This window comes from Cydia fagiglandana, chromosome 6, assembly GCF_963556715.1.
Source record: "Cydia fagiglandana chromosome 6, ilCydFagi1.1, whole genome shotgun sequence".
Classification (NCBI taxonomy): Eukaryota; Metazoa; Arthropoda; class Insecta; order Lepidoptera; family Tortricidae; genus Cydia; species Cydia fagiglandana.
This window is the reverse complement of record NC_085937.1, coordinates 9,000,029-9,026,543: the sequence shown is the minus strand read 5'-3', so window position 1 is coordinate 9,026,543 and position 26,515 is coordinate 9,000,029. Positions and strand designations below refer to the sequence as shown.

Genomic DNA, 26,515 nt, shown 5'->3' with positions numbered 1-26,515 from the left:
GATATGTCAAACGTCGCTTGTCGAATAGGGGTCCTGATTCTTTCTCATCTGGACGTTCTTGGGCTCATTCTACTCAGAATCGACAGCATTCTCCATCCCACCATTAAAAAAGATGTCTCAAAATGTCCATTCCATTACGTCACGTTTTAGTATGAAAAAATTTTTCACTTGTATGTGCGTATGACGTAGTGGACAATTTTCATACAAATTTTTGGGACATTTTATTTTATCATCAATTCATCAGAATTGAATATGCTAGTGATTCTGAGTTGAAAGAACCCAAAAACACCGGGATCTGTGAGAATCGGGTTTTCGATATTTATTTCTGAAAACGCCCATCTATCTATTAAAAAGAACAAAATTAAGCTAAATATTCGTATTTTTTGTCGTTAATAATGTCAAAGTTTTAAATTGTGCTAAAACAAAACGCGTGTTACTTTTAGAAGCCAAAGTTCTTAAACGAGTAATCCCCATTCACAGAGCTTTCTGTTTATTAGGGAGGCGCCGACACTGATATAACGGCTTCATTTTGATGCCCGTGTTCAAAAAGTAGTGTAGGTAGCCACAGCCACCCCTCATTTTGCGTAAATCCGGATTTATGACTCCAGGCGACCAGTGCTAGCAGGGCTTGTGTAGTATATATTACAATTTCATTTATTTTCTGGAATTAATGTAAAGTGTTATAATATTTTTGTAGTTACTCGCACCATAAAGCCCAAATGAAGAAAAATTTGCACACACTCCATAATAAAACATATATAGAGAGCAGAACAGGTAAACACGTAAAAAACTGGCTACCCACATTGGACGATATATACTTGTTACGCAAACATACAACTATCACATTTCAGTTGACACAAATTCTAACCGGTCACGGATATACCAAATTCTATCTAAAACGTTTTCACAAAATTGACAATGACGCGTGTCCCTGTGACGACGTCACACAGCAAACAATTGATCACCTTATTAAAACTTGCCCAAGGTTCCTTTACGCAAGAACGATCCACGATACCATATGCACCAAGTACAACATAGACCCACTGAATATAAACAAACTTACGGAAAAAGAAGAAGCCCTCAACTCTTTTTTAAGGTATACTAAATACATAATAGATAATTTAAAATCATTTAATAAATAATACGAACTTAAAGGCAATCGGCCGCCCGTACTCCTAGCGAGGACCGATTGACCCTCACCAAAAAGCATTAAAAAAAAAAAAAAAAAAAAGATACCTTAGAGGAGATTTTATCGTGGTTATACACACGGTAAGAGGTAAATCCTTTGTTTGTATAACATTTTGGGGCATTAAAGAAGCTTACATTTATTTATATTTATTTATACGTTTAAGCATATAAAACTCACTCGTTTACTAAGTAAAATGGACTAAAGCCATCTAACTTAAACCAGCTAACTTTAAATATCTGTAAATTTCTGAATAAGATTATACCTAAAATAATACGATTTCTGCTAACCAAATCTAGTCCACCGCTAGCTTTGATCGCTGTGTTTCGCATTGTTTCCTTTTATTGACTGATGCAATAAAGAGTATGTATTGTGTACTGTATTGTAGTCAACAGATGCCCATACAAACAATAAACAGCAGTCACCGTAACTCGTAAAATATGAGACTGCCGTCGGGATTATCCCTATAAAAAGCAGCAAAGTCGTAAATCTACCATCATCTTCGCGGACAAGAGTCGCATGCATAATTTTTTCCTACCTATGTTTTTATATAAATAAGAAAATGTTTCCATTTTTACACATACAACCCCAGCTACCATCTACAATATAGTAAAATAATTATTGCGTATAACTAACATACACATTGAGTTTATTAAAATAAAACTAGTAATCCAGTAACTTTGTCGAATTTTGTAACCTGGCTATTTTGCGTCAAATCCGGTAGTTCTGGTTTTTTGCAGGCTTGTTTATGATGTTGGCCCAATGAATAATCCAAGTTTGTGACTTCGAGCGACGCACGCAACTTTGTCAAAAATTGAATAAACCGCAATTTTTTTAGTTTGGGCGATTATAACCCTAAAGTACTAGTTTTTGGTAGTAACTTCCTAGGGCGTTTTTAAAGTAGACTAAATTGGCTACAATAAGACACTAGAATTGTCTCTGTACATCTAATATTTTCCGAGATAAAGCCTTTTAACATTTTATAATTTTACATCAGTTCTTAGCTATAATATAAGGGTTAGGTAGGTAATTTATATGGAATTCATCACCGCCACGTTCTACAAAATATTTATTTTCAATTTTAAAAGTTTTTTTTTCAAAATAGGCACTCATACATTTTTTTATGGAATATAAATATTTTGTAGAACGTGGCGGTGATGAATTCCATGTAAATTACCTACCTAACCCTTATATTATAGCTAAGAACTGATGTAAAATTATACAATTTTGAAAGGCTTTATCTCGGAAAATATTAGATGTACAGAGACAATTCTAGTTATTGTAGCAAATTTAGTCTACTTTAAAAACGCCCTAGGAAGTTACTATCAAAACTAGTACTTTAGGGCTATAATCGCCCAAAACAAAAAAAATTGCGGTTTATTCGATTTTTGACAAAGTTGCGTTCGGCGTTCGAGGTCACAAACTTGGATTATTCATTGGGCCAACATCATAAACAAGCCTGCAAAAAATCAGAACTACCGGATTTGACGCAAACGTATAATTTTACTGTATTATAGGTACATTTTAAGATTAAAGTAAAGTCATTCAAACAACTATCTGTTTTAAAAAAACCTTGACTTTTCATGTGATGGATGTCTTTTCAAGAAAAAATACGCCTATAAATATTAACCTACTTTCTGTCACCTTCCAAAAAGACAACTTTATAAAAATGGAGTGCGTAAATGGTAACAGCTAGGGCCGTCATACCGGTTTACTTTTGCTAAGGTGCTCGGCTTATTTACCCTCGGGTTGGCAAAATATTTGGCTTTCAAATTGGCTTTTCCTGTGTGTATTCAAATTCGTGAGCGCACGTGAGCTCGGGCAAGTACCATCGTTCACATTGTTAAGTAACAATTTGTAAACTCTATTGCAGTGCCGTAAGGTCCATAGTATTTCTGTTATTCTGACGACCCAGTCCTGAACGCATTCTGCTCTTTCATCAGCTTAACAATCAGTGCAAGAACTAGAACCTGGAAATCCAGGAATATGATTTCAAATAAACATGCCCGTCAGGGTCTAACGTGTCAACGTTAGAATACATTTTTCATTCGTTACACGTCACACGTTAGGACACATTTTATTGTGAAACGTAATAAACTTGCAACCATAAAAAAAGCAAACTGTGAAGATGTAACAAAATACGGCACTTATTTTTGTTTTTGTTACATGCAAGAAAGTATTCTACAACTACTGTACAATTTTTACTACACATAGTTTGTTATTTTAGCATTAGACTACGCAATCTTGGCGTCTTTTAATCGAAAAAAGCTTTTTAAAAATCAGTAACTATTACTTATGAAAGCAAAAGAATGTAAATAATCGTATATGATTCATAATTGTTACACATTTGCAGTAACTTATTTTTCAAAAGTGTTTCTCAATAAAAAGACACGTGCAAATTGTTTACCTTTTTTGTAATGCTAAAAAAACGGGCTTATAGGGCTTGGGTATAAATCCTGCGTGGGCTACGTACTTGTAAAAATGCTGAAATCGTATATTCTTAACTTCGTTTGATATTTTTATGACATTATTAGCTCGGAATCTCGCTCGTTCTTACATATTGGTACGCATATGTTATCAAGATTACATAAGATAAAATTCGAATACGACTCCTGATTTAATTTTATACTTGCGCGTGGAGATCACATTTGAGCGGGAAGTCTCGTAGTTAATTCTCATTTTTGTACAAAAAGACGAGATAAGTGTCGAAAAGAGCCGAGAACAGCTTTATTAAAGCGAATGCAATGAAATTCGTAAATAACGAATTTACATATTGAAAGAAGGCGGTTGGCTGCAATGCAAAATAAGGTTTTATGTAGAACTTTTGTCCTATTTTCAGCAAGTTGATTGTAATTTCAATTGCATGCAGTAGGTAGGTATAGTAGGTATTTAAAATAAAGCTAATAATGTCGGTGAACTTGAGATTTTATTTATGTAATTTGTTAACTCGTGTAAGTTAAAATACATTATACTCGTAATCACGAAAAAGTTCCTGAGCTATTCTCAAACAGGAGGAGCTTAATTTTAATTTGTGAAGGATATCGCCAATATTGGCATTAAACAATAACCTACGCAGTATGCCTGTATCAAAAGCGTGGGCACCTAAGACCGGTTATTCAATATCGGTCTTTCAAGATATAAATAACATAAGTTCTGAAGTGTAGCATTTTCATTTTATTCTATATTTGTTATTAATGGCTATTTTCAAAGAGATTAGATTATACTTTCGTGAACAGGAAAGAAGAATTTGCACCTAACACTACTAAGGCCACGGCGCACACTCAAAGCGAACTTGCTTGGTACAGATGCTATAAGCGTGCTGCGTCTGTTCTGCATACTTATACCTATAGATGCCGGTCAGCGCCACCAAGAAATCCCTCTAATGTTGTTATGTTTTTTTTTCGTATAGCTTTTTGTGTTACTCTATTTCAGAGATTTACAGTCTTTAAGTACTGTACCGCTTATGTGGTTTGTAATTTCTGTGGTTTATTGTACTAGTAATAATAATTTGTATTTGGCTTGGATCCCCACGTCACAGGCTAAGCCTGGTGTGAGGATCACTGTACTTCACCTATGTATCATCCAAGCTATGAAATAAATATGTTTTGAATATTTGAATTTAATGTTATTATGTCAGAGTGAGCATTTGCGAGTGCTGCGTGATGTGCATGCGGCCCTGGCGCGCAGAAGGCTGCGTCCGCGCACGTAGCTTGCAGCGCAACAGCTCCAGCGTGTTCTCCCACAGCCGCGTCTGCTCTTCCACCACGCCTTGACGGGAACTGATCACCTTCTGTTCCTGAAATAATTAATTTTTTTTTTTATTGTAGTCATTCAACACCCAACACATAGAATCGATATTAAAAGTGTATACACATAAACAATTAGTTATAACCGGTCAAACGACTTAGTCAGTAGAAAAAGCACGAAATTCACTTTTTCTATCGGACGATTTTCCTTTGCGCTATCTTTTTTTATTTTGCTTAACAGACTTGAATAAATACGATTTGAAAGACTTGGAAATGGCTTGACAGACTTTACTTAGTACCGCCCATAAGTAGGTCCAGCCTCATATTTTACGTACGTACTCGTTGTATATAGTTGTAGGTAGATATACATAACTATTTACAATTACTTAGGTAACTTACCTCCTCCAAGTTCTTTACAATCTGCTCCATATCAGCAACCTTTTTCATCAAAGTTTCGGTTTTGGAGGGTCTCCGCGGGGACTGCATTGAGTTTTTCATCTCAAACATCACAACCTCTTGTAAACTTTCCGCTTTTGTTATCTTTTGCCGCAAGTTTTTCCATTCCTCCTCCTTACTATTCAGTTGGTCAGTCAACTCTGTCACTTGATTCTTGAAAGGTTCCATTTGCGAAGTAATGTTGATGGAGGTTGCTTCGTAAACGCGCTTCTTCTGGTCGTATTGCTGCTGTACTGATTGAAATTGCTCTTTTATCGGTTTTATTTTGTCCGCGAGCGGTTGTATTTCTTGGCGCACTTGAGACAGTTTCTGTGCTGTTTGAGCCACTAACTGAAATGTTTAAGGAAGATAATAGTTTATACATTGTATATTAAAACAACGCCAGTAAACAAAAAAATACACCTGACACACTATTAACTCAAACTAAGTCATTTTGACCTTATAACCGCCGTCGTCTGATATAGGTATATGAGACAAGGTGACAAGGTGACACATTCGGAAATTATGACGGAGTAAAAAATTGCGAGCTCAATTTTTGACGTTAATACATAAATAAGCTTTATATATTTTCTCCATACATACTTAGTCCTCATTTTCTCTACGACGACGAGTCGACGAATTATATTTTGTTTCCATACCTATGGAAAGGCGGTTTCGAGGCGATCGTCCTCATTCATCTTAATTAGTTAACTATAAATTGTTAGGTACGTTGGGTTACTGAATTCAGTTCTAAATGAAAATATATGATACTGGCATATTTACCTGTGATAAGTCATGCAAAGATTTTTTCTCTAAATCCGCCGGCTTAAAGTCTTTTTCGGCGGCGTCATCGTCTTCAATCTTCGTTTTCTTGTGATTCACTAGAGCCAATTCCACGGTAGGATCAGCGGCGCTCAGGAGATGTAGCGTCCGCGTTAAGATTCCCGCCTCGACCTATCACAAACACTCCATATATTTCATACCAAATTACCGTAATTTTTCTGAAGTTAATTTTCGATTGTATTTAAGAAATATTTTGGGGACAAAGTATGTACCAAAAATGTATATGTAATGTGGTAGGTAGCATTTTGATGTAAACATTATTTGAGAGCAATCAAATTAACAACTAAAAACTGAATACCTAGCATCACCAGTAGATTAAAAAAATGTGCAATGTAGAAAAAAAAATATTTTTCGTTTTTACTTTGTATAAAAGTAGAGTGCGTTAAACTTAAATTTGTACAGCAGCAACAGCAGAAATTGCTAAGCTGGCGAGGAGGTGTTCAAATTCAAAATGATCTTGACGCGACTTTGTTGCTAAGAGAACAAGAGCATGTCAAGGTAATTTTGAACACCCCGCCCGCTTAGCAATTTCAGCTGCTGACTGTAGAAGTGATAGTTTTTATTTTTATTTTAGTACCTACCTTAAACGTTGATAAGTTGGCCCTCTGTCTTTTGTATATTGTGCTCTTAGTGCGTAGTGTGTTGACGTATTTTTTTAACTCCTCTCCCCTGAGGATTGTGTCTCCAAGAAGGTGACGAACCTGCACCAAATTATAATTTTCAAATATTATTTCAACGTAAAGGTTTTTTTAATCGAGTTTCATGTAACATCTGAATACACAAAAATACAAATTGCTGATCGTTAATGTACCAACTGGTACGGTTCATAATAATAAGTTATCTCATTAGATGACTTAACACAGAGATAAGAAAAACTCTTCAAATTATATAAAAAAACGTCACTCACGTATTACGACAGATAAAAAGCCAAACTCAAACGAGATATTGATTTGATAAAAAAGACGTCGCTTTTGGAGGCAAGTAACGCAAATGCCCTCGGAATCTTTCAGATCATCGACATTTTAATGACTGATTATAGAAAATTGAAAATCTTCCCTCTCTGATAAGGCTTCCGATATTTGACTCCTTATCTGACCTTTGACCTTGATCTTTACCTAAATGTACGTTTCAATTATTATTGGTCTGGGTTCCAATTTAATTCGAGAATGTGACGTGACTAACATACCTAATATGGTCATTAGTGTGGCTACTTTTGTGATAACGATGTAACGACACGACAGAACTGGTGCCTATGTGCAGTAGGGTTTACTCGGGTAATTCCGAATGTCGAAAACTGTCGGATAATTCCGAAAAGAGACTTTTATTATGATGGAATTAAGGGTGATTTTCATCTGAATTTCGGAATTATCCGACATTCGGTATTACCCGAATACACCTTATGGTCTGGATTCTATTGGATGTGGTAAGAATTTTATTACGTTCACGAGTCAAATTGTATAAATATCCAGGTATATCATAATAATATCACTAGTTTCGTCGATCGATACCGTTTATAGGGTTCCGTAAAGGAAATAACAGAACCCATAGCAGCGGTCGGCAACCTTTTAGCAGCCACGGGCCACATAGTAGTTAACGGAGGTGACGCGGGCCGTAATTTGTTAATATTTATGACTTTATGAGACATTGTCGTTTGTCACTATTACATACAAAATAGCCAAGGCGGCACTCGGGCCCCAAGTGACAGTTTCACGAGCCGCATGCGGCCCGCGGGCCGCAGGTTGCCGACCGCTGCCTTATAGGATCACTTCGTTAATAACTATTTCGACACTCTCAAGGGAATCAAAATTTATAGGGTACTTCTTGTTGACCTATAACCACAAAATAGATAAGTACAGAAGTCAATCACATGTATGTACTTTACTTTTCATACCTACGCTCGGCGGTCGCTCTAGGGTTGCGATTGTTGCGAACTATGACTTATGCACAAAAAACTATCGTGGTAGTGGCACTCGTATCTATCATATCGTATCTCGTATTTAGTTGTTTGATTTACTGTTGAGGATGAAACGGGAAGAATTCCATAAATTAATAAAAACATTAATAACTCAAATAGGTATTTTAATTTTAATGTCATTGTTATATTACAAATTTGCCACAGAAAATATCTTGCGATGATGCCGAGATTGGCGAAATACACGATTATTATATTTTTAAGTGTAATAAATTCGCATTCTCATGTACAATGTAATAAATTCGCATACGCATTCTCTCTGAAACCACTGGTAGCTTAAAAAACGACAATTCACCGTTTAATGTTGAATTTAAACAACCGTCCACTGTACATTTATAATAACTTTTTGTTTTGTTTCTCCATTATGCACAAAAAAGTTCACAGACGCGTGTCTCAAGCGGATGGCACTCGCGCTCGCACTGGTCCCAACTGGTCCGAGATATCGTGTCCGTGAGCAGTGTCTATGTGTGCGTTGCTCGAGCGCGCTTTGTATGTAGGTTGATTTCTGTACCTATCTGTTTTGTGCTATAACTATGAAATTCGGCAAGTAATATCGTCTTACAGTCACTCTTACACTACCAGGTACAGATAAGTACAGGGATAATCTCCAAACTATAAATTGGTAAAAAATAAATTATAGTTTTAAGTTAAATTTGTAAGGAACCCTCGGTGGGCGAATCCGATTCGCAGTGGTCCGGTTTTTTAACATTGGTATTGCAAAACAGTGTAGCATTATTTTAAACGCCGAACAATAATAATTCAATTTAAATAATGTAATTTATTTAATAGTGTTGCCAGAGTAACGTAATAGAAAAATTGCGCTCATAAAATAGAATTGAACAAAGCATTATAATGTAATATATGTTATTTGATAAATCTCTTTATTCAAGCCACGTACTAAGGCCCGTTCAATATCATAATTTACTATTCGCATAAAGTTAATATACCTCAGTTAATGTTTTTAAAGTGAATGGCAAGTAATATAAAACTTATGTTCAGGGCCTAGCCAAGGGGATAATCATTAATCATTGATCGACAAACGCCAATCGAAAAGTAAATGGGTCGATCAACTTTTTCATGTCATGGAGAAAGATTTTTTTCGAAAAAATAAATCTTTTAATTATGATTATTTTTCAGACATTTAGCGTACAAGAACATTTAAAGTTTTGTATGCGATTACGGGCCGCGCACAAATTTTATTATTTTGACAACTTTTGGTGTTATATATGTTGTGCTGTCTCAAAACGTGTCCCCTGGGTTACCCGGGATTTATTAAATAAAACTTCATTTAATCGAAATATATATTCGTCTATTATATAAAGGAGCATAAACACTTTGCTTCTTTTAACTTAAAATTAAAGAGACCCTTCTTGGTTTTCCTTAAAATCAACTAATAGTGTCTCCTGAGTCACTTATGTCGTAAAATGTACGAAAAGTTTTTATATTACTCAAATACCGCAACCATGCATATTCTACCTATCGGAATAATATGTTAATGTTACGAAATAATCAAAAAATTATAATTAAAAACATTTATTAATCAATCTCCATAAAAATGCAAAACATGCCTAAAATTTTTTGGGACATCGTAGTTTTCCCAGAGACAAATTTAGTTACCCAAGAGACATTTTTGGTTCCTCCAGAGACAAATTTAGTGACTCAAGAGATATTCTGTCATTCTGTTTTCACATTTTAACTTATCAGTAAGTCTAATCAGTCTAATAACACTCAGAAATCAAAACAATTAAACAAAAATCAAAGTAAATGATTCTCAGCAATCAGTACAATCAACATCAAAAATATAGTGGCAGCCAAAGTGGCAAAAGAATAGCTCGCCTCATCCAAATTTCAAATACGCAGTTTTCAAAAGGATTAAATAATAACATAAAGGCTCAAAAATCATCATCATCATCATCTCCTCCTAGCCGTTTTCGGCTACAGCGACTGCTATGCTACAGCTGAGAGCGTCGCTGGTGTGCTCTCAGGTGACGTAGCCAATCTTTGCAGCAAATGTGCGGCCACATTCGCTGCAGGTCAGCACCCCTCCGATATAATTGTACGTGATGGCCACAGGTGGTCTGGCCTTTAGCTCGTCACGCTTAACGTCGAGCTCTGTGCGTCGCCTGGCTTCAAATTCACGCACCTGCGTCTGCACAAAGTTTTTAGATCACTTCCGCTCATAAGCAAAGAGACATCATCATCATCATCATCTCAGCCATAAGACGTCCACTGCTGAACATAGGCCTCCCCCTTGGACCTCCATACGTGCCGTTGGAAGCGACCCGCATCCAGCGTCTTCCGGCGACCTTAACAAGGTCGTCTGTCCGTCTTGTGGGTGGACGTCCTACGCTGCGCTTGCTAGTCCGTGGTCTCCACTCGAGAACTTTTCGACCCCATCGGCCATCTTCTCTGCGTGCAATGTGGCCTGCCCATTGCCACTTCAGCTTGCTAATCCGGTGGGCTATGTCGGTGACTTTAGTTCGTCTACGGATCTCCTCATTTCTGATTCGATCACGTAGAAAAACTCCGAGCATAGCCCTCTTCATAGCTCGTTGAGCGACTTTGAGTTTTGAGATGAGGCCGATAGTGAAAGACCACGTTTCGGAGCCGTAAGTCATCACTGGTAACACACATTGATTAAAAACTTTTGTCTTGAGGTACTGAGTTATGTCGGACGAAAAGACATTACGTAGTTTCCCGAACGCTGCCCAACTGAGTTGGATTCGGCGGTTGACCTCTTTCTCGAAGTTGGACCTACCCAATTGGACTACTTGTCCTAGGTAGATGTACGAGTCAACAACTTCGAGTACCGAGTTCCCAACAGAGACTGGGATGGGCACAACATTGGCTTTTTACATAAGTTTCGTCTTGTCCATGTTCATTTTCAAGCCCACCCGTTGTTAAACTCGGTTGAGGTCATCGAGCATCATGCTGAGTTCCTCCATCGACTTTGCCATGACTACGATATCGTCGGCAAACCGGAGGTGAGTGATGTATTCGCCGTTGATGTTGATGCCAACTCCTTCCCATTCCAGGAGCTTGAAGGCGTCTTCCATTACGGCAGTAAACAGTTTCGGAGAGATAACGTCTCCCTGCTTTACGCCTCTTCGCAATGGAATCGCCCTCGTGCTCTGCTCCTGTACTCGGACCATGGTGGCGTTACTATACAAACACTTCAACACTTCGATGTACCGATAGTCAATATGGCATCGCTGAAGAGACTCAAGCACCGCCCATGTGTGCACCGAATCGAAGTCTTTCTCATAGTCCACAAACGCTAAGCATAATGGCAAGTTATACTCTTCGGTCTTCTGTATAACTTGCCGCAGCGTATGGATGTGGTCTATGGTCAGGCGTTATGCCCTCGGACAAGACGGAATTAAAGAGCTTCTGGAGGACTTTAAGTACCGGTGTTCCACCCGCTCTCAGAAGCTCTGAAGTGATTCCGTCTTTGCCCAGCGCCTTGTTGTTCTTAAGCTGCTTCAGGGCCATCCTAATCTCGTACAGACTAATGTCCGAGATATCTTCGGTATAATGTCGGGACAGCTTGGCTCTTAATTGGATCTCCTACCAAGCTGTCATCGGGCTTTGCGATCGAAGTGTATAACTGTCCATGGAACCTCTCGATCTCGCCTAAAACCTCCGCTCTGCTCGACGTTATGCTGCCATCTTCCTGTTTCAGCTTTGTCAGCTGGCTTTACCCAATAGACTTGTCCTTTGCGAACACTTCGGAGCCTTGGTTTCGCTCAATAGTCTCTTCATAGTCAGTGTCTCAAAGAGACATAGTAATAAATTATTACTAATTTCTATTAAAAAGTTAATATATCCATGAAAAGAAGCAAATTTATCAAAACGTATTGATAAAGTCTCCTGAGTCACCATCACAGTCTCTTGGGTCACCAGAAAAGTGACCCGGGGGAACGGTGACCCAGAAGACATTTAAAGTCAAATCAATAATTTTAGTTATTATCCACAAAAATATGTCAAAAAAGTATATTGTTAGACCATATTAGAGCTAAGAAGGATCTATAAAGCTACAAATTAATATAAAAAGACAAAACTTCTTACGAAATATCACAGTAAGTCAGCGGACCGACAATTAACACACCTTGTCACACTTCGAACCACAGACGAAATGGCCGGCGAATAAGAAAGTAACCGTAATGGCGGATCTTGTCACGTGATACTTAGATCGGCTGCCTATTGGCTGGGCGATACAGTGTCATAACTTTGAGCCTTCGTTGCCATTGTAATGTGTGTTAAGTTAGGGGACTTAAAAATGAATCATTGTTTCGGGACGCAAAAAGAACTTTTTTTTTAAATAAATCTACGAATTCTAGCGAAATTTTAGCATCGAATTTGTAAATTAGATGTCAATACCTTTTTAATTAAGCGTTAGTAGTGAATATGGTGGAGTACATTTTTTACACTGTTAAGTAAAAACCGAAGCCGACATGCGATTGGGACATGCTTTTTTTGTATGGGAGTCTAAAATTATCTCCTGGGTCACCAAAAAAAAACTATATTTAAAAATAATTCTTTCAGTTTTTAAGTTCTAGTTTGAATGATTATTTGGTTTATTTACTATAATATACCAGATAAATTTAAAAACTGTTACGATTTGTAAGATTTGAATTTTTATATCGTTGGGACACGATATGACATAAAAAAGTTGATCGACCCAAATATCATTGGGATAATACAGTTGAGATTTTGCACCTCAATGCAATTAGAAAAAAAAATAGTAGTTTCATTGGAATAAACAGATTTACATGCTAATTTGAACGTACTGACTGACATCAAAATACTTACCGTACAAATGGGGCATTATCTATGAAAAGGGACCTTATTGTCGATGGCGCTTACGCCGCACAGCGTCGCGCGGCATTGTATTCATATAGGAGCTTCGTTAATATTAGCGTAAGCGCCATCGACAATAAGGTCCCTTTTCATAGATAACGTCACAAATGATTAACGACCCGCCCCGGCTTCGCACGGGTTTCACAAAACCTTAGCAAATTAAACACCGTCTAAACCTTTCACGAAGAATCACTCGCATCGCGACCTTTAAAGCGAGAAATAACGTCTACTCGCTACGGCGTAGCACTCGTAGCAACTTTGGCGTTGAGTAAGCAAGCGGATCCATAGAACTTACGTTATGGCTCCTCTATATGAAGGGCCAGCGCCAGCCACTTCAAGGGACGCATTTGTGCGTTAGAGGGAGCAAGTGATATTGCTATCTCATTGTACCGCATGGCTGCGTCCCTTAGAGTGGCCGGCGCTGGCCCATCGTTTAGAGGAGCCATTACGTTATACGGTCCAATTGGAACAATGCTTATAAATTGTCACAGCGATACGATATCGATTAGTAACTGTCAAAATTAACATTTCTTCATTCCACCAGGGGTGCGAAACTCCTGACTTCGGTCAAACTCGGCTCCGCTCGACTCAGCATTGCTCCGAGCAATTATTAGGGTTGGCACTACTTGACTTCCTTTTGCGTGCACGACCACAGATAAGATAATCACTAGATTTTTGACAACCCTAAATAGCCGAAAGGGATAGTGCCATATATCAGAAAGGGACATAATGATTCGACCCTGAACCGCTGTCAAACTTCGGTTTTGTAATAAGTTTCCTTTCTGTACGGTAGTACTATTAATTATTCTGTGATTTCACGCTGAGAAACTCGCAAGCAAAAGCCAGTTATAAATAACGTTCATACATTACAATAATGACAGTTGAATATCAGTCTTGCTCGTTGAAAAGGAAACACGTTCTGAAATGCCGTATGTAGTCGCTAAACCGCCTCTGGTATGCCTTGATAAGGGTTAAAGAAGATAAATCGTTGCTTTGTCTTGTTTTCTGTCCTCCGAAATGTGACAGAGTGATGAAGGATTGGGGATTTTAGTATGAATGTGATGAAGTAGTGGTTTTAACTTTTCGCATAGTAAATAGGTTTGTATTAATTACAATATAATAGGGCAGTAGGGCCGGAAACAGAACAAGTAAAATAATTTAGACCCTAACCCCCTTATTCATAAACGCGCTATATATAAGCCTCAATTAGCTAATAATCGTTAGCCCTTATCTGTCATTTTGACTTATGTATTTGTAAGAAAGGGATAAAACATCATTTAATTAAATCAGGCCCGTAAAGTTTTATGAATAAGGGTATAATTCTTCAGCATTCTCTCAAATCATATAACAAAGGCTTGTGTGTTGTTTGCAATTCCGTTCGTAGACACGCTCAATCAGTCAGTGGATCGCACAAAGCAAAAAGCTCGAAGTAATTGTTGTCTATTTCATCTCATTTATACGTTATTCACTCGTGCTTCTCGCTCGTCCTTATTATCCCCGCAGATTAAGTTGATTGATTGATTTATTTATTTATTTATTTATTGGTAAAATCGTTATTTTATAGGGCAAGCTTACATTAGTTACATTACATATTTACATAGCAAGATTAAAATACTGATATTTTTATTTAAAACGAAATTTTAACCTATGTATGTATAAATAATACCTAATTATTACATACTATTAGAGTCTGTGCGGAAAGAGAAGACTCGTAGAATGTATTGGCTTCCATACATTTCACGACTCTTCTCTTTCCGCGCAAACTTTAGAAGTATTAGAACAAATTAAATTATTTTCAGAAAATATTTGATTTAATTTTTATTTCAAGTAGAAACAGTACTATATAAATTACTTATAAACTGAAATAAATGTCATATACCTACTAAGAAAAAGTGACCGCCATCTCCCTCTCTGCCGAGATAACAGAGGACGCTGGTTCCATTCCAACCTGGGGCACTGGAGGCCTTGGTGACTTTTTCTTAGTATATGACATTTATTTCAGTTTATATCAAATTATATTTCGTACATAAGTTCCGAAAACTCATTGGTACGAGCCGGGGTTTGAACCCGCCACCTCCAGATTAAAAGTCGCACGCTCTTACCGCTAGGCCACCAGCGGCGCCTTTTCATGTGTGTGTGTGTTTATGTGCGCATAAAATGTCGTGCGCACATAAACACAACAACGATTTCCGTACGATGGCGTGTCCGCCCAGTGATATCGGTGCGAGCGAGAGATTCTGCTTCAATAACAAGATCAATAACAAGTTTTAAAAGTTTGAATGCCGCACCGGGAGGATCGCACCCGCTCGCCTCCAATAAACAACAGTAATTATTTATTACTTACATTTCATTCGTAAATGTATCACGCTTTCGGTTCGAATAAAAATAGTGCTTTCGTTTTAATGAATAATGTATGGAGCAGGGACTGAGTACTTAATGTCTTTATGCAGATCTCCAAAGGCGAGAGAAAAATCTGATGATTAAATTCCCTTTCAGATTTAGAGTTACTTTTTCCTAAAACATTTAATCCTATTGCATATTTTATATTAACTCCCAATTCCCTTTTATCATAAATTGATAATGTTCGCATATAACATGATTACATAGAAACACGTCTGCGTCACACCTGATTATACATAAGTGAAAGTAATATTTTTCCGTTGAAGAAAACGAGAGAAAAATGAAATTATTTTTCCAAAGTCTGAAAGCGCCTGTTATATGTAAGCCTCCAGAATGTATTCATGTAATCTAATATAATGTAAACATCAGTCAGACAGAAGTGTCTGGTGTGACTTATCATCGTATGCAATGGGGTTATTATTACCTTGGAATTCACATAATGGTACCGCACCTCGCTAATGTACACACACCTGCTGTGAGTTAATACGGTTCTTAGAATTTCTTCACATTACAGCTAGGTTGTCATATCTCGTGAGTGATTCGGAGAAATATGGTCTGTTTAGCTAAGAAAATTCAAGTTAATACTGCTTTTTATTTGACGTCCATGACCGCATTGGAATAGGCCTGCTTGAAAGATAAACTATCTTTATCACTCTATCTGAAAAGTCGCTCCATTCTGCAGCACATAACTTAATTCATATTCAATCGAAATATAATGCCGTTTATTTCATTTAAATCTAGTAATTTGCACTCGAATTACTTAGTTCGAAACATTAGTGATAACATTATACATTGTTTAACTTAGCATATGTCATTGCAGATGAAAACGGTAAAATGCCTGCGCACAATGAATTCAAAAGTTTAATTACAGTTTCGAAAAGTAAAAAATATTCAAATCTTTTTAAATTTTTGGTCATTCATCCAGATTAAATTTGCTGTATTTTTAAATAGATAAGTTGATTACGTTCGTCTGTCGTTTCGTCGTTTGTTTTATATTGAGTCACAAGTTGAAAATAAAAAAATGCTAAGTACAATTAGGTACCTAATGTGCATGTGTACAATAAAGACATCGAATAAAACTTTGCGCATACATACATACAACTAAGTATAGGCACTTATTTTATTTCCAATTATAAACTTTAAAATATTGAATTTCACAATATACTTAAGTACAACATTCTTAAGCCAGACGAGGTTTTCAAGGATAAATCACAATCAACTTTTCACTATTGTAGCCTAAGCTGCCTAAGCGGGTACAGCTGGATTTATTAAAAGGCATTTTTAGTTTAAAAAACAGTCTGTAAACTGGTCCGGCAGAAAACGTATAAAATCCAGTATTTTTACTGGTATAAAATTGACGAGTACGTATTAAATTAAGGTAAGCTTAAGGTCGACTGGTAGAGAATGCCTTATGGCATTAAGTCCGCCTTTTGTACTATAAGATTTTTCTTTTGTGCAATAAAGATTAAATAAATAAATAAATAAATAAATTTATAGCGTAGCTGTACACATAACAGTATGAAGGTACTACGAGTATTGTGTAAAACTAACCTTTGAAGACAAGCGCTGCATAGGTACAGCGCCGAAGACGCCAAGTGAGGCGCATACCTGACACTGATACTGCAAGTGGCTAACTCGTCGGCGCGCGCGGCTCTGAGCGTCCTTATTGCGCCGGATGACAGCCGCCTGCTGTCGATACGGTTCCAGCTTGTTCTGGGGAATTGACAACGCCATTTGATATGGCCTCGTGCTCGCGCAGGGACGCTGCCACTTGCCAGCTCATCAGGGCGCGCGGCACTGGCGTCCTTATTGCGACGGATGACAGCCGCCTGCTGTCGGAACGGTTCCAGCTTGTCATGGGGAATTGAGAACGCCACTTGATATGGCCTCGTGCTCGCGCAGGGACGCTGCCAGCTCATCAGGGCGCGCGGCACTGGCATCCTTATTGCGCTGCCGGCTTGACAGCCGACTGCTATCGAACGGCTCTAGCTTGTCCTGGCGCATCGATGACGTGTCATACCTGAGACTGCAAGTCCGCCAGTGTGGCCTCATGCTCGCGAAGGGACGCCGCCAGCTCATCGGCGCGCGCGGCACTGGCGTCCTTATTGCGCCGGATCACCGCCGCCTGCTGCCGGAAAGGCGCCAGCTTGTCCTCCTGCGGCGTCGAGGACGCCAAGCGACGCTGCACGAGCTGTTCGATTTCGCTGTTGACCACTGCTATCTAATAAACAAACAATTTATTAAAAATAAAAGTATTCATAAGTTAATTGGCTCTGCGAGCCAAATTCTGCCTTGTTCTATCAGTTAATCATATAGGTAGAAATCACTGATTTAGATTTGAGATATAGATTTGAAAAACTCAGATGTCTCAGAAATAAATATCAGCTATGCCTATTATGCACTAACTGTCTTTATATCAAAGATAGAAACTCCCAAATACGATGGAAAACAATTATGCACTACCTTTACTTTCTGTACACAAACTCAAACGTTTCATACTTTACTAAAACCCCAATTATGCAAAACGAGGAAATAACTAATAATTTTACCTTGTCTTGCGCAGCCATTAAATCCGACCTAGTGGGATGTTGCTCCGTGGCAATAGTTTGCATAATATTCAGCTCTCTCTGCAGGTGCGCAGCCTCTTGCGGCAGTTTCTCCTTTACAAGGTAGCTGTTCAGCTATGAAAATATTCATAAATTCAATTCAATTAGTACGCGCATCTCATAAATTGAAAGCAAAAAGGTTTTCCGTGGAACTGGGTTATATAAATGAAATTTCAGACCACCTATTGGAATCAATGAGTTGGGAAATATTTAACCAAAGGAGAATCGGAAATGAATTTCGCTGATTTTTTTAAGTACGCCGCAGTTTAATTAAACAAATAAGTACCTACAACATTTCAGTGAACATTTAACCAGAGTAAAGAAAGGAATTTTAATAATAATAAGGTGCAGGGGGACAATTTCGACTGCGGGATAATTTCAACTAGTCGAAATATCATCCATGTTTTACATTATTATATAACTAGAAAAGGATGTGTTGTGTGACTAAGCGCCGCTAGCCTTTCACCACTCAGTAGATACAAGTCTTTTAATTGAAAATAATCGAACGAACAAACAACGAACAAAAATTATACACATGAAAATTCGTATCTTCACATTTTGATATACAATGTGTTATTGTGAATATTAGCCTCTTCCTATAATGTCCCACAGCAATTGATCATTAAATATTTATATTTGCAACATGTGTGGTTGGCCCGCGCGATATCACCTTTTCATGTCAATATCCAGAGAGGAAAATAGGGACTTTTGGCCCGCTTTATGGAAAAGCGGTCCTCCGTTCCCTCTTAACACATTCACTGCAAGCAACCCGCTAGGCGGCTTCTCTGTTTGTAGGCGCTTTTCGCTACATAGAGGAACACGCGTGACAGCACGCTCGTAGCGCGTAGCTCGCGCTGGCAATGAATGTGTTCACTAGTTCAATGTGTTATTGTGTTCACAATTTCATAAGTAGATACCTGAATTTCTTCGTTGAGACGTTTAATCACGTCGTTAACAGTTTTCGGCGCCGCACTTTGCCCGTGTATTACATTTAAATATCTTTTCAATTGGTCCGCAGCGGACTTCAACTGGGCTTGTTGGGTCTCATACTGAATAATAAAAAGCAATTAATGATCTACATTAATTTTCATTAACACTAAAATGCTTCCGGGAACGGAGAAACTTAATACAACAATAAAGCCGAGAAAATCTTGCGCACACAATCTTGAAAAGGAAACCAATAAAAGAAGCGTAAAAACAGCATCACACCTAACTATATATTACAAAAGGTCATAAGGTCAATTACATAAGGTCCACCGATGTACAACTGTACAGCAGCAATATTATTTAACTGTTATTATATATTAGCTGTTAACTAACAGTGTGAGACTGTGAGCGATGGTACAAAGCGATAATATTGTTATGCAAAATTAAATTACTCTCCTGATTTAATTCAATTTAGAGAAACGCATGTGATATAGGTACATATTCTGTACACATATTCTAAACATAGCAGGTAATTACAACTAATTAATACGACGTCGTAGTGTTTGTACCTACTAATTACCTGGTGCTCCAGTGTGCTTGTCATTTCCTGTTGAACCCTTAGAGCTTTGCTAATGTTCATCAACTCTTCCTTATTACCTACGTCTATCAGATTAACTTGCACGGTCTCTAATCGCTTAATAACTGAAAAGGAATAACTGGAGCTTCAAAGACTTATAAATAATTAACTAGATACTTTGACTAAAATTAAATTCAAAGCGTAATTTTTATTAATCCTTTCCAATTTCTAAGAGATTGAAAAGTGGCCGAATTCAATGTCAGCCTCATTGTAACACATGTAAAGAAATATACAACGATGTATGTATGTTACTGTAAAAGCCCAAAGTACGGTAAAACCTATGTTTAACCGAAAAAAAAAACTAAAAGTCGTGTACATTTCTCAGTGTCCAACTGTCCACTTGGAACCATAATCACATTTACCATTTACCATTATGCATCTTTTATTCCATTCTCACAGAGTTTCTGCCACTCAAAAGTAGCTAGTACCAAAATGTTAAGTAGACTCTGTTATAATAAACTTCAAATGTTAAATATCACATCAACGTTAAAAGCGAAGTTCCTTTTAAAATGACAAGGTTTTAAGTTCTAAGTGCGCTCAACACTTTCCCAAGTCGAGTGTAGCTTTTACTGAAAGGAAATTGGTACCTATATCTCGCTCGACCGCCATCTCCTTGATATCATTAATGATTTCAGACGCATTTTCCTTTTGTAATATCCTGGTGCGCTTGTGCACCTCTTTGAATTCATCTATCAGATTCTGGTATAGGTCTAGTAAATCTTGGATCGTATTGTTACGCGCTACGTCGGTTGGTATATCTGGTATCTTCAAATATCTAAAAAAAAATTGATTATTAGATATTTAGTGAGTAATCTTGGGAATGTAGACAATCATTTTTAGAATTTCTTGTTAACTCATTTTCTTATATTCCTGTGTTAAATATTTTTAGGACACAAATCATCTGGTAAAAATAATTTTATTATTAATAATTATATAAATATTTTACCCAATATTACCAACTACTAACTTACTATATATAAACATGGCACAGGCTAACATTTCTGGACAACAGTGACGCTCTCGCATAAGTATTAACTTGAAATATAAGACTCAATGGCTAACGTTGTTTATTTTTCTGCCCGTGACCTCTGTTCTGTTCTAGCTTCTGACCGTACTCTGACCTGTCAGTAGACAGATGAACTGGTATAATGTAGCTTAAGCCAAGGTTACTACTATACTACATCACATTACTTAGTCAGTGTCTAACCAAGCTAAAATTTTAATCTTCTCTCGCGTTCTTTAAATTCTTTGTTTGACTTTATAATAAGTGTGCTTATTGCGAACATTAATAAACACGGGCAAATTTATCGCTCAACATTTTTACTGTTTATGGAACAACTTAAATAAATGCAAGCGATCGCATTAAGATACTCTTTATAAATTACCTGGTGACCTTCTTTCAACCTTTAGAAACTTAGATACCTAAATTACACCTTACCAAATTACACCGCATCTGAGTGTTTAACAAATTTACACATTTTATGTACGTAAAACTAATTTTCTTGAGAAAATATTATTTAATTTGTTCTAGTTAATATAAAAAGACGGTCAAGTAATTGTATTCGAAGTCAACGAAGATACGAATTTTTTCCTGGTAACCTATTATTATCTTGCAATATTGAAATTAAACATTGTAACCGAGACGAAAAAAGATAGAGGAAGAATAGGTTTCTGTAGGTGAATCAAATAAACTGGAAATATAAATAGATTCATGAATAGTTAAAAAGCTATTTACATAATAAAATAACCAGATGCTTCCCGAGAAAAGGCGGAAAGGTCATTACTCATTTGGACATTGTCTAGAATAAGACAAGTAGGTACTTATGCTAATTCCAAATAAAAAGATAAAGTAGCTGAGAGGGCTACTCGTCGTGATATTTCAATTTGCTTGGTTTGAGTCCCAGAAATGAGATCTAGTATTATATTTCTTCTACGCTACACTTCTACGAGTCTCTATGGTTTTCTAATTGATTATGGTTGTGTTTTAAGGAGTTTTATTTTATAACATAGCATAGGTCTGTAGGTACTGTCTGGCTGATTCTGGAAACACTCTAAAAAAACGATAATACAAAAAATCTGCTCACACACACACATAGGGAGTTATGCCGTAGGAGTCCTCTAAACATTAAATTATTGGCAACAGCAGCGCGCGCAAATATCTATCGTCATGGTTTTAATAGTATAGATAAATCATACTTAGCCAGATAAGCGGTGTTAGTGACGTGCTCCTTGTTGGCCAGCAACCAGTACAGCACGTGGTGGACGGTGTTGGCGTCACCCGCTAGCAGTAGAGCCCGAAACCGCGGCGGATCCTCGCCCGCCGGCGGCCGGTACTTGACGCTACCGAGCATCTCCAGCAGACGGACCGACACAGTCTCGGGGTCATCGTCGCGGACGTCCAACTGGAAATACATACATATACATATAATCACGCCTGTTTCCCGGAGGGGTAGGCAGAGACCACGGATTTCCACTTGCTACGATCCTGACTTTCCAACTGGAAGTGATAATTCAAAATATATTTATTTCACGAAATTAGCATTCCAAGAGAGGCAGTACAGTGATCCACACTAGGCTCAGCCAGTAACGTGGGGATCTTAGAGGAATACAGAATACCGATATGTTGCGGCTATTAATTTAACAGAATATATTATAATATTGTAATTATTATTAAAGTTACTACATAATGAACTTGTTTTAAAACTAAATTATTCCAGACTTAGGTCACTAGAAATACGTATGAGCGCAGCGTCGAACGCCATTTTTTTTTTTTCAAAATATAACGGTCGACTGCAACCAGCGCTAGAGATCACGTTGTGATCGAGGTATAGACAGTTTTTCTGAAGAACACTTACCTACACCAGCATTATCATTCCATATTTGGAAGGGATAAAGTACATGTACTTTTCATCCACCCTCCTACTGAACAGTCACGGTTGGCTGTCTATGTTGCGGCTACTGACTTACCGACAAATGAGCATTCATATCTTTCAGAAACCAGAAATCAGGGCACGTACATATTTGTATAAGAATTAGGTTACAACAAAAAAGTTTCGTCCCGGTTCGCGTCATGTGTAACCCTTCGTGATAGATTTATGTGACATGTACACGCACCAAAATCTTTCTGCTTCCTGCTCAAACGTGACCGCTTTCAGAACTCCAATATCGACATAAGTACGTAATGTGAGGAACTTATCGCAACATTCGTACGTAACACTATTCGTATCGAACCCAATAAGGGTACCAAAGAATCGCATTAATTCTAAGACATTTGCGGGTAAGTGCGGGCGGCCGTAACTTTCCTAATATTCTTTTTACTATAGTTTTATTACATGTATCTACAGGTTCAACAAAAAGTTCTAACTAGCGTCTAACTATGACCATAAAGCCATAAATAAGTACATTCCAGAAATAGGCTGTTACTGGAAGAACTATGTGTGACATTTACCGTCTAATCAGGTAATTTATAATCAATTAAGTATAAAGGAATTCAAGGGAAGAAAGAAAATAATATGCACCGGTCCTTCACCGTCAACGCAAGCTCCTGGTGACACTCCTCGGAGTCCTCGGTACGGAGTGAAACATGTCGAGCGTTTTTCGACTTAAAATTACTTAGAATGAAAATAATATGGTGAATATTTTTAGCCATTTGGCTAAAAGTATTCACCGTAATTGTAAAGACACTAAACAAAAATAGAAATAGTTAGGTACCCACGCCATCACACATGTGGCGAGCATAACTTAGCTCTTATCCCTCGGGAATGTGGATATTTCCGGAAAAAGCTCTGAGTAGCCTGTATCACGCACGCCAATTCATAAGTAGTGTGAATATATTCAAAGCTGCGTGAATATTTACAAGATGGAGAATCCAACACTTTTTATAAACTATCTTATAGGTACTTCTCTCAAGAGCAATGAAAAAAGTGTACCTCATTTTTAACTTAACATTTCAGCCTCATATGTGGAATATTATTAAATAAACAAGTATCCTACTGTTACTTTGGATTAGGTGAGTACCTTACCTACCTATCCGTACTTATGCCAAATTGCATCCAAATCTGTCAAGGAGTTTTTGCGTTAATTCCTATAATTATTTAATTACGTAATGTAATTGTACACAAAATAGGATAGAATATCTCCGTAGAAAATACGGAGATATTCTAATAACAAGATGTTTACCTAAAGAGATTTGAAGAAATAAAAAGAATTGTTAATTCAGCATCAAGATAATAAGATCAATTGGCTCGTTTATTATTCAAATGTTACGATTCGGGTCCACATGTTTATTACTTAATCAGATTAAATTGGCTTCGCGTCGCAATACAAATGTACGTATATTAACACAGTATAAACAGGAGTCAGGACGACCTCTTCAAACAAATACATAGCCCAATATGTAGTATAAATTAAGTAGGTACCTATCTACTGTGAGTACAGTCGCCATCAGATTTATCGGAGCGGCCAAGGTGGTCACAATATCTGAACACGCACTCTAACGCCTTGACAATAGAGGCGTGTTCAGATATTTGTGAGCGCCTTAGCTGCTCCGATATATCTGATGGCGACTGTACAATGTGTGCGATGCGCGCTTTAACCACCGTCAAATACCTACCTATTATAGTACCTATCTACTTAATACCTTTTAAACGAGCAATTTTTGTATATTTATATATTTCGGGGATCTCGGAAACGGCTTTAACGATTTCGATGAAATTTGCTATATAAGGGTTTTCAGGAGCGATAAATCCATCTAGCTACGTCTTATCTCTGGGAAAACGCGCATTTTTGCGTTTTTTATGTTTTTCGAGCAAAGCTTGGTCTCCCAGATATTATTATTTTATATTTGACAAAAAATATTCTCCACCATTTTCGCTTGTTGTGCTCATGTGCTGTCAAAGTAACTGATCGAATGGCCAAGGTGCTCAGAAATACCTAGGCACGTACTTCTTATCTTGATAATAGAGGCTTTGTTCAGATATTTGTGAACACCTTTGCCACTCCAAAATATCTTATGGCGACTGTACCTATTATTTAGCCAGAACCACACGCTTGCACGTGACATGAGTTAAGGTCCGGCGAATGCGTCGTGACTGAGCACAGACGTTCGCTGAACGTTTGCACACTTTGTGCGAGCCTTGAATGTATTGTGCTGTTGCGTTACTTAGGTGCGCAATTGAAGCAAACATGCAGACGCACCCATAAAGCGCGACGCAGAATAAAATCGAATTCATTGCATTGCATTCGACATATAAATTTTTAAATCGCTGTCCATGTTTGCATGGCCAGCCGGCCTGCCTTTCAAAGCTTGCGCTCGCGTAGACACTGTAAGTGTGGACGTGTGGATATTTTTACTCGTAAATTACATTTTACGACTAAAGATCCGGAGATGAACTACTTCTTGCCATTATACTGTGCTACGTATTCATTAAGTTAAAGAGATATCTCGGTCTCACTATTGAACCTACTGGTTTCGGGTTCCAGTAAACGGTCACTATGAAAGGGTATTTGAATAGTTTACACTGAACTTCTACAAAGCTGACCAGGCCCAAAAGGTTCATTAGTGGCGACTTGAGTACTCTCCATTCAAGCAATTTTCTATTGAAGGAATACCTAGTGCGGTTAATTACATCTTGATCAATGTGATCAATAGAACAATGCCAGACTTTAGTAGCCCCTTACGAGCTACTACCGTCTCGTCTATACAAGTTATTGTGTTAGTTTACTCAAAGGAATGATTAAACTTACTATGCATAACAAAAGGAGCAATAAATGAGCATTCAACAGTGGCCTTACTACTCGTACTAGCAAATTTTTCGAAAAGAAAATTTTATTACTGATTTTTCGATATCGAAATCAGACGAATACCTATTGAAGACGGGAAATTTTGCGAAGTCCTAGGGAATTTCATTTCATTAACGGAACATTTAGCAAAAAGGACAGAGCACTTTTATGAATGGGAAATTATGCGACGTAACCAAAGCATTACCCTCCCCTCAGATTGATATACCTATATAGATAGGTACCTAGATGGCTTTAAAAACTTTAGACCCTGCGAGTTATTCAAAATCTATAAGAGTAGGAGAGTTCTACAAGGCCAACAAAAATACTAATTAATACCTTCTCGCCAGCATTAAAGGCTACGAGTAAATCGACGAGCAGCTGCAGTAACTGTTTTTCATCCAAGGCGTCAAACTTTATCAAGTCGTAGTTCCGCCCCAAACTTGCGTTTATCTCCTTCACGATGAACTTTATTTGTTCCGTCATTGTTTTAGAGCAAGACAATAGCAAGAAAATCACTTATCGTTCTAGTTTTCGGAACTTTTCGCTATCAACAATGAGTTATGTTGACTGTTTTGATCACCATGGAAACTTCGAAAGCAGTCCTGATGTCATAAAATAAGTTGCGTTTAAGTTTACGCATGAAACATTAATACCTGATTATCATTAATCATATCTCTGAAATGATTTATGATGGATTTAGGTACGTAATAGAACCATAATATTTACATTCTTTTCAACAACAACGTCGAAATAAATAATAAATTTATTGTCATTCTAAATTTTATAGTTTGAGGTGGTTAGCGCCATCTATTAGTTAGTCTGAAAAAATGTTTACAAAGGTTATGTGCCCTGAAGCCTGCAATTTCTGATGCGCGCATAACACCTACTAGAGGGCAGTAGAGGGCACCGAGAGAGGGCATAACAATTTTCTTCACGTTCTTCCCATGTAAATGACTAACAAAACAAAAAAAAACGACTTCCCAAACCAATCACGTCACATTTTTGATGTGTTATACATATAGGATGTTGCTAATTTCATGCATTATTTTGGGGTGATGAAACTTTAACTTTCTGTCAATTAATTTAATTTACTAATTGCATTTCCGCTGTGGGAGTTTGTCA

At 37.5% G+C, this 26,515-nt stretch overlaps 1 protein-coding gene across 1 annotated transcript; it reads right to left on the bottom strand.

Moving 5' to 3' along the window:
* Window positions 1–4,093: 4,093 nt before the first annotated feature.
* Window positions 4,094–25,960, bottom strand: LOC134665070 (intraflagellar transport protein 81 homolog). The gene is made up of 11 exons (XM_063521865.1): window positions 25,730–25,960; window positions 21,809–22,014; window positions 20,200–20,387; window positions 19,556–19,677; window positions 18,966–19,097; window positions 17,992–18,123; window positions 17,463–17,663; window positions 6,792–6,911; window positions 6,151–6,321; window positions 5,332–5,718; window positions 4,094–4,982 (listed from the first exon to the last, which is right to left on the bottom strand). Exons 1-11 carry the CDS (start codon window positions 25,874–25,876, stop codon window positions 4,815–4,817), a joined length of 1,974 nt encoding a protein of 657 aa, XP_063377935.1. The 5' UTR covers window positions 25,877–25,960; the 3' UTR covers window positions 4,094–4,814.
* Between the last annotated feature and the right edge of the window lie 555 nt (window positions 25,961–26,515).

Bases quoted from the DNA above. Each gene is read 5' to 3' on its own strand.
- LOC134665070 (XM_063521865.1), bottom strand. From the start codon at position 25,876: ATGACGGAACAAATAAAGTTCATCGTGAAGGAGATAAACGCAAGTTTG. The intron at 17,664-17,991 runs GTAAAATTATTA...TTTGTTTATTAG, and splicing joins TAATGGCTGCGCAAGACAAG to ATAGCAGTGGTCAACAGCGA. The intron at 5,719-6,150 runs GTAAATATGCCA...TAAACATTTCAG, and splicing joins CTTTGCATGACTTATCACAG to TTAGTGGCTCAAACAGCACA.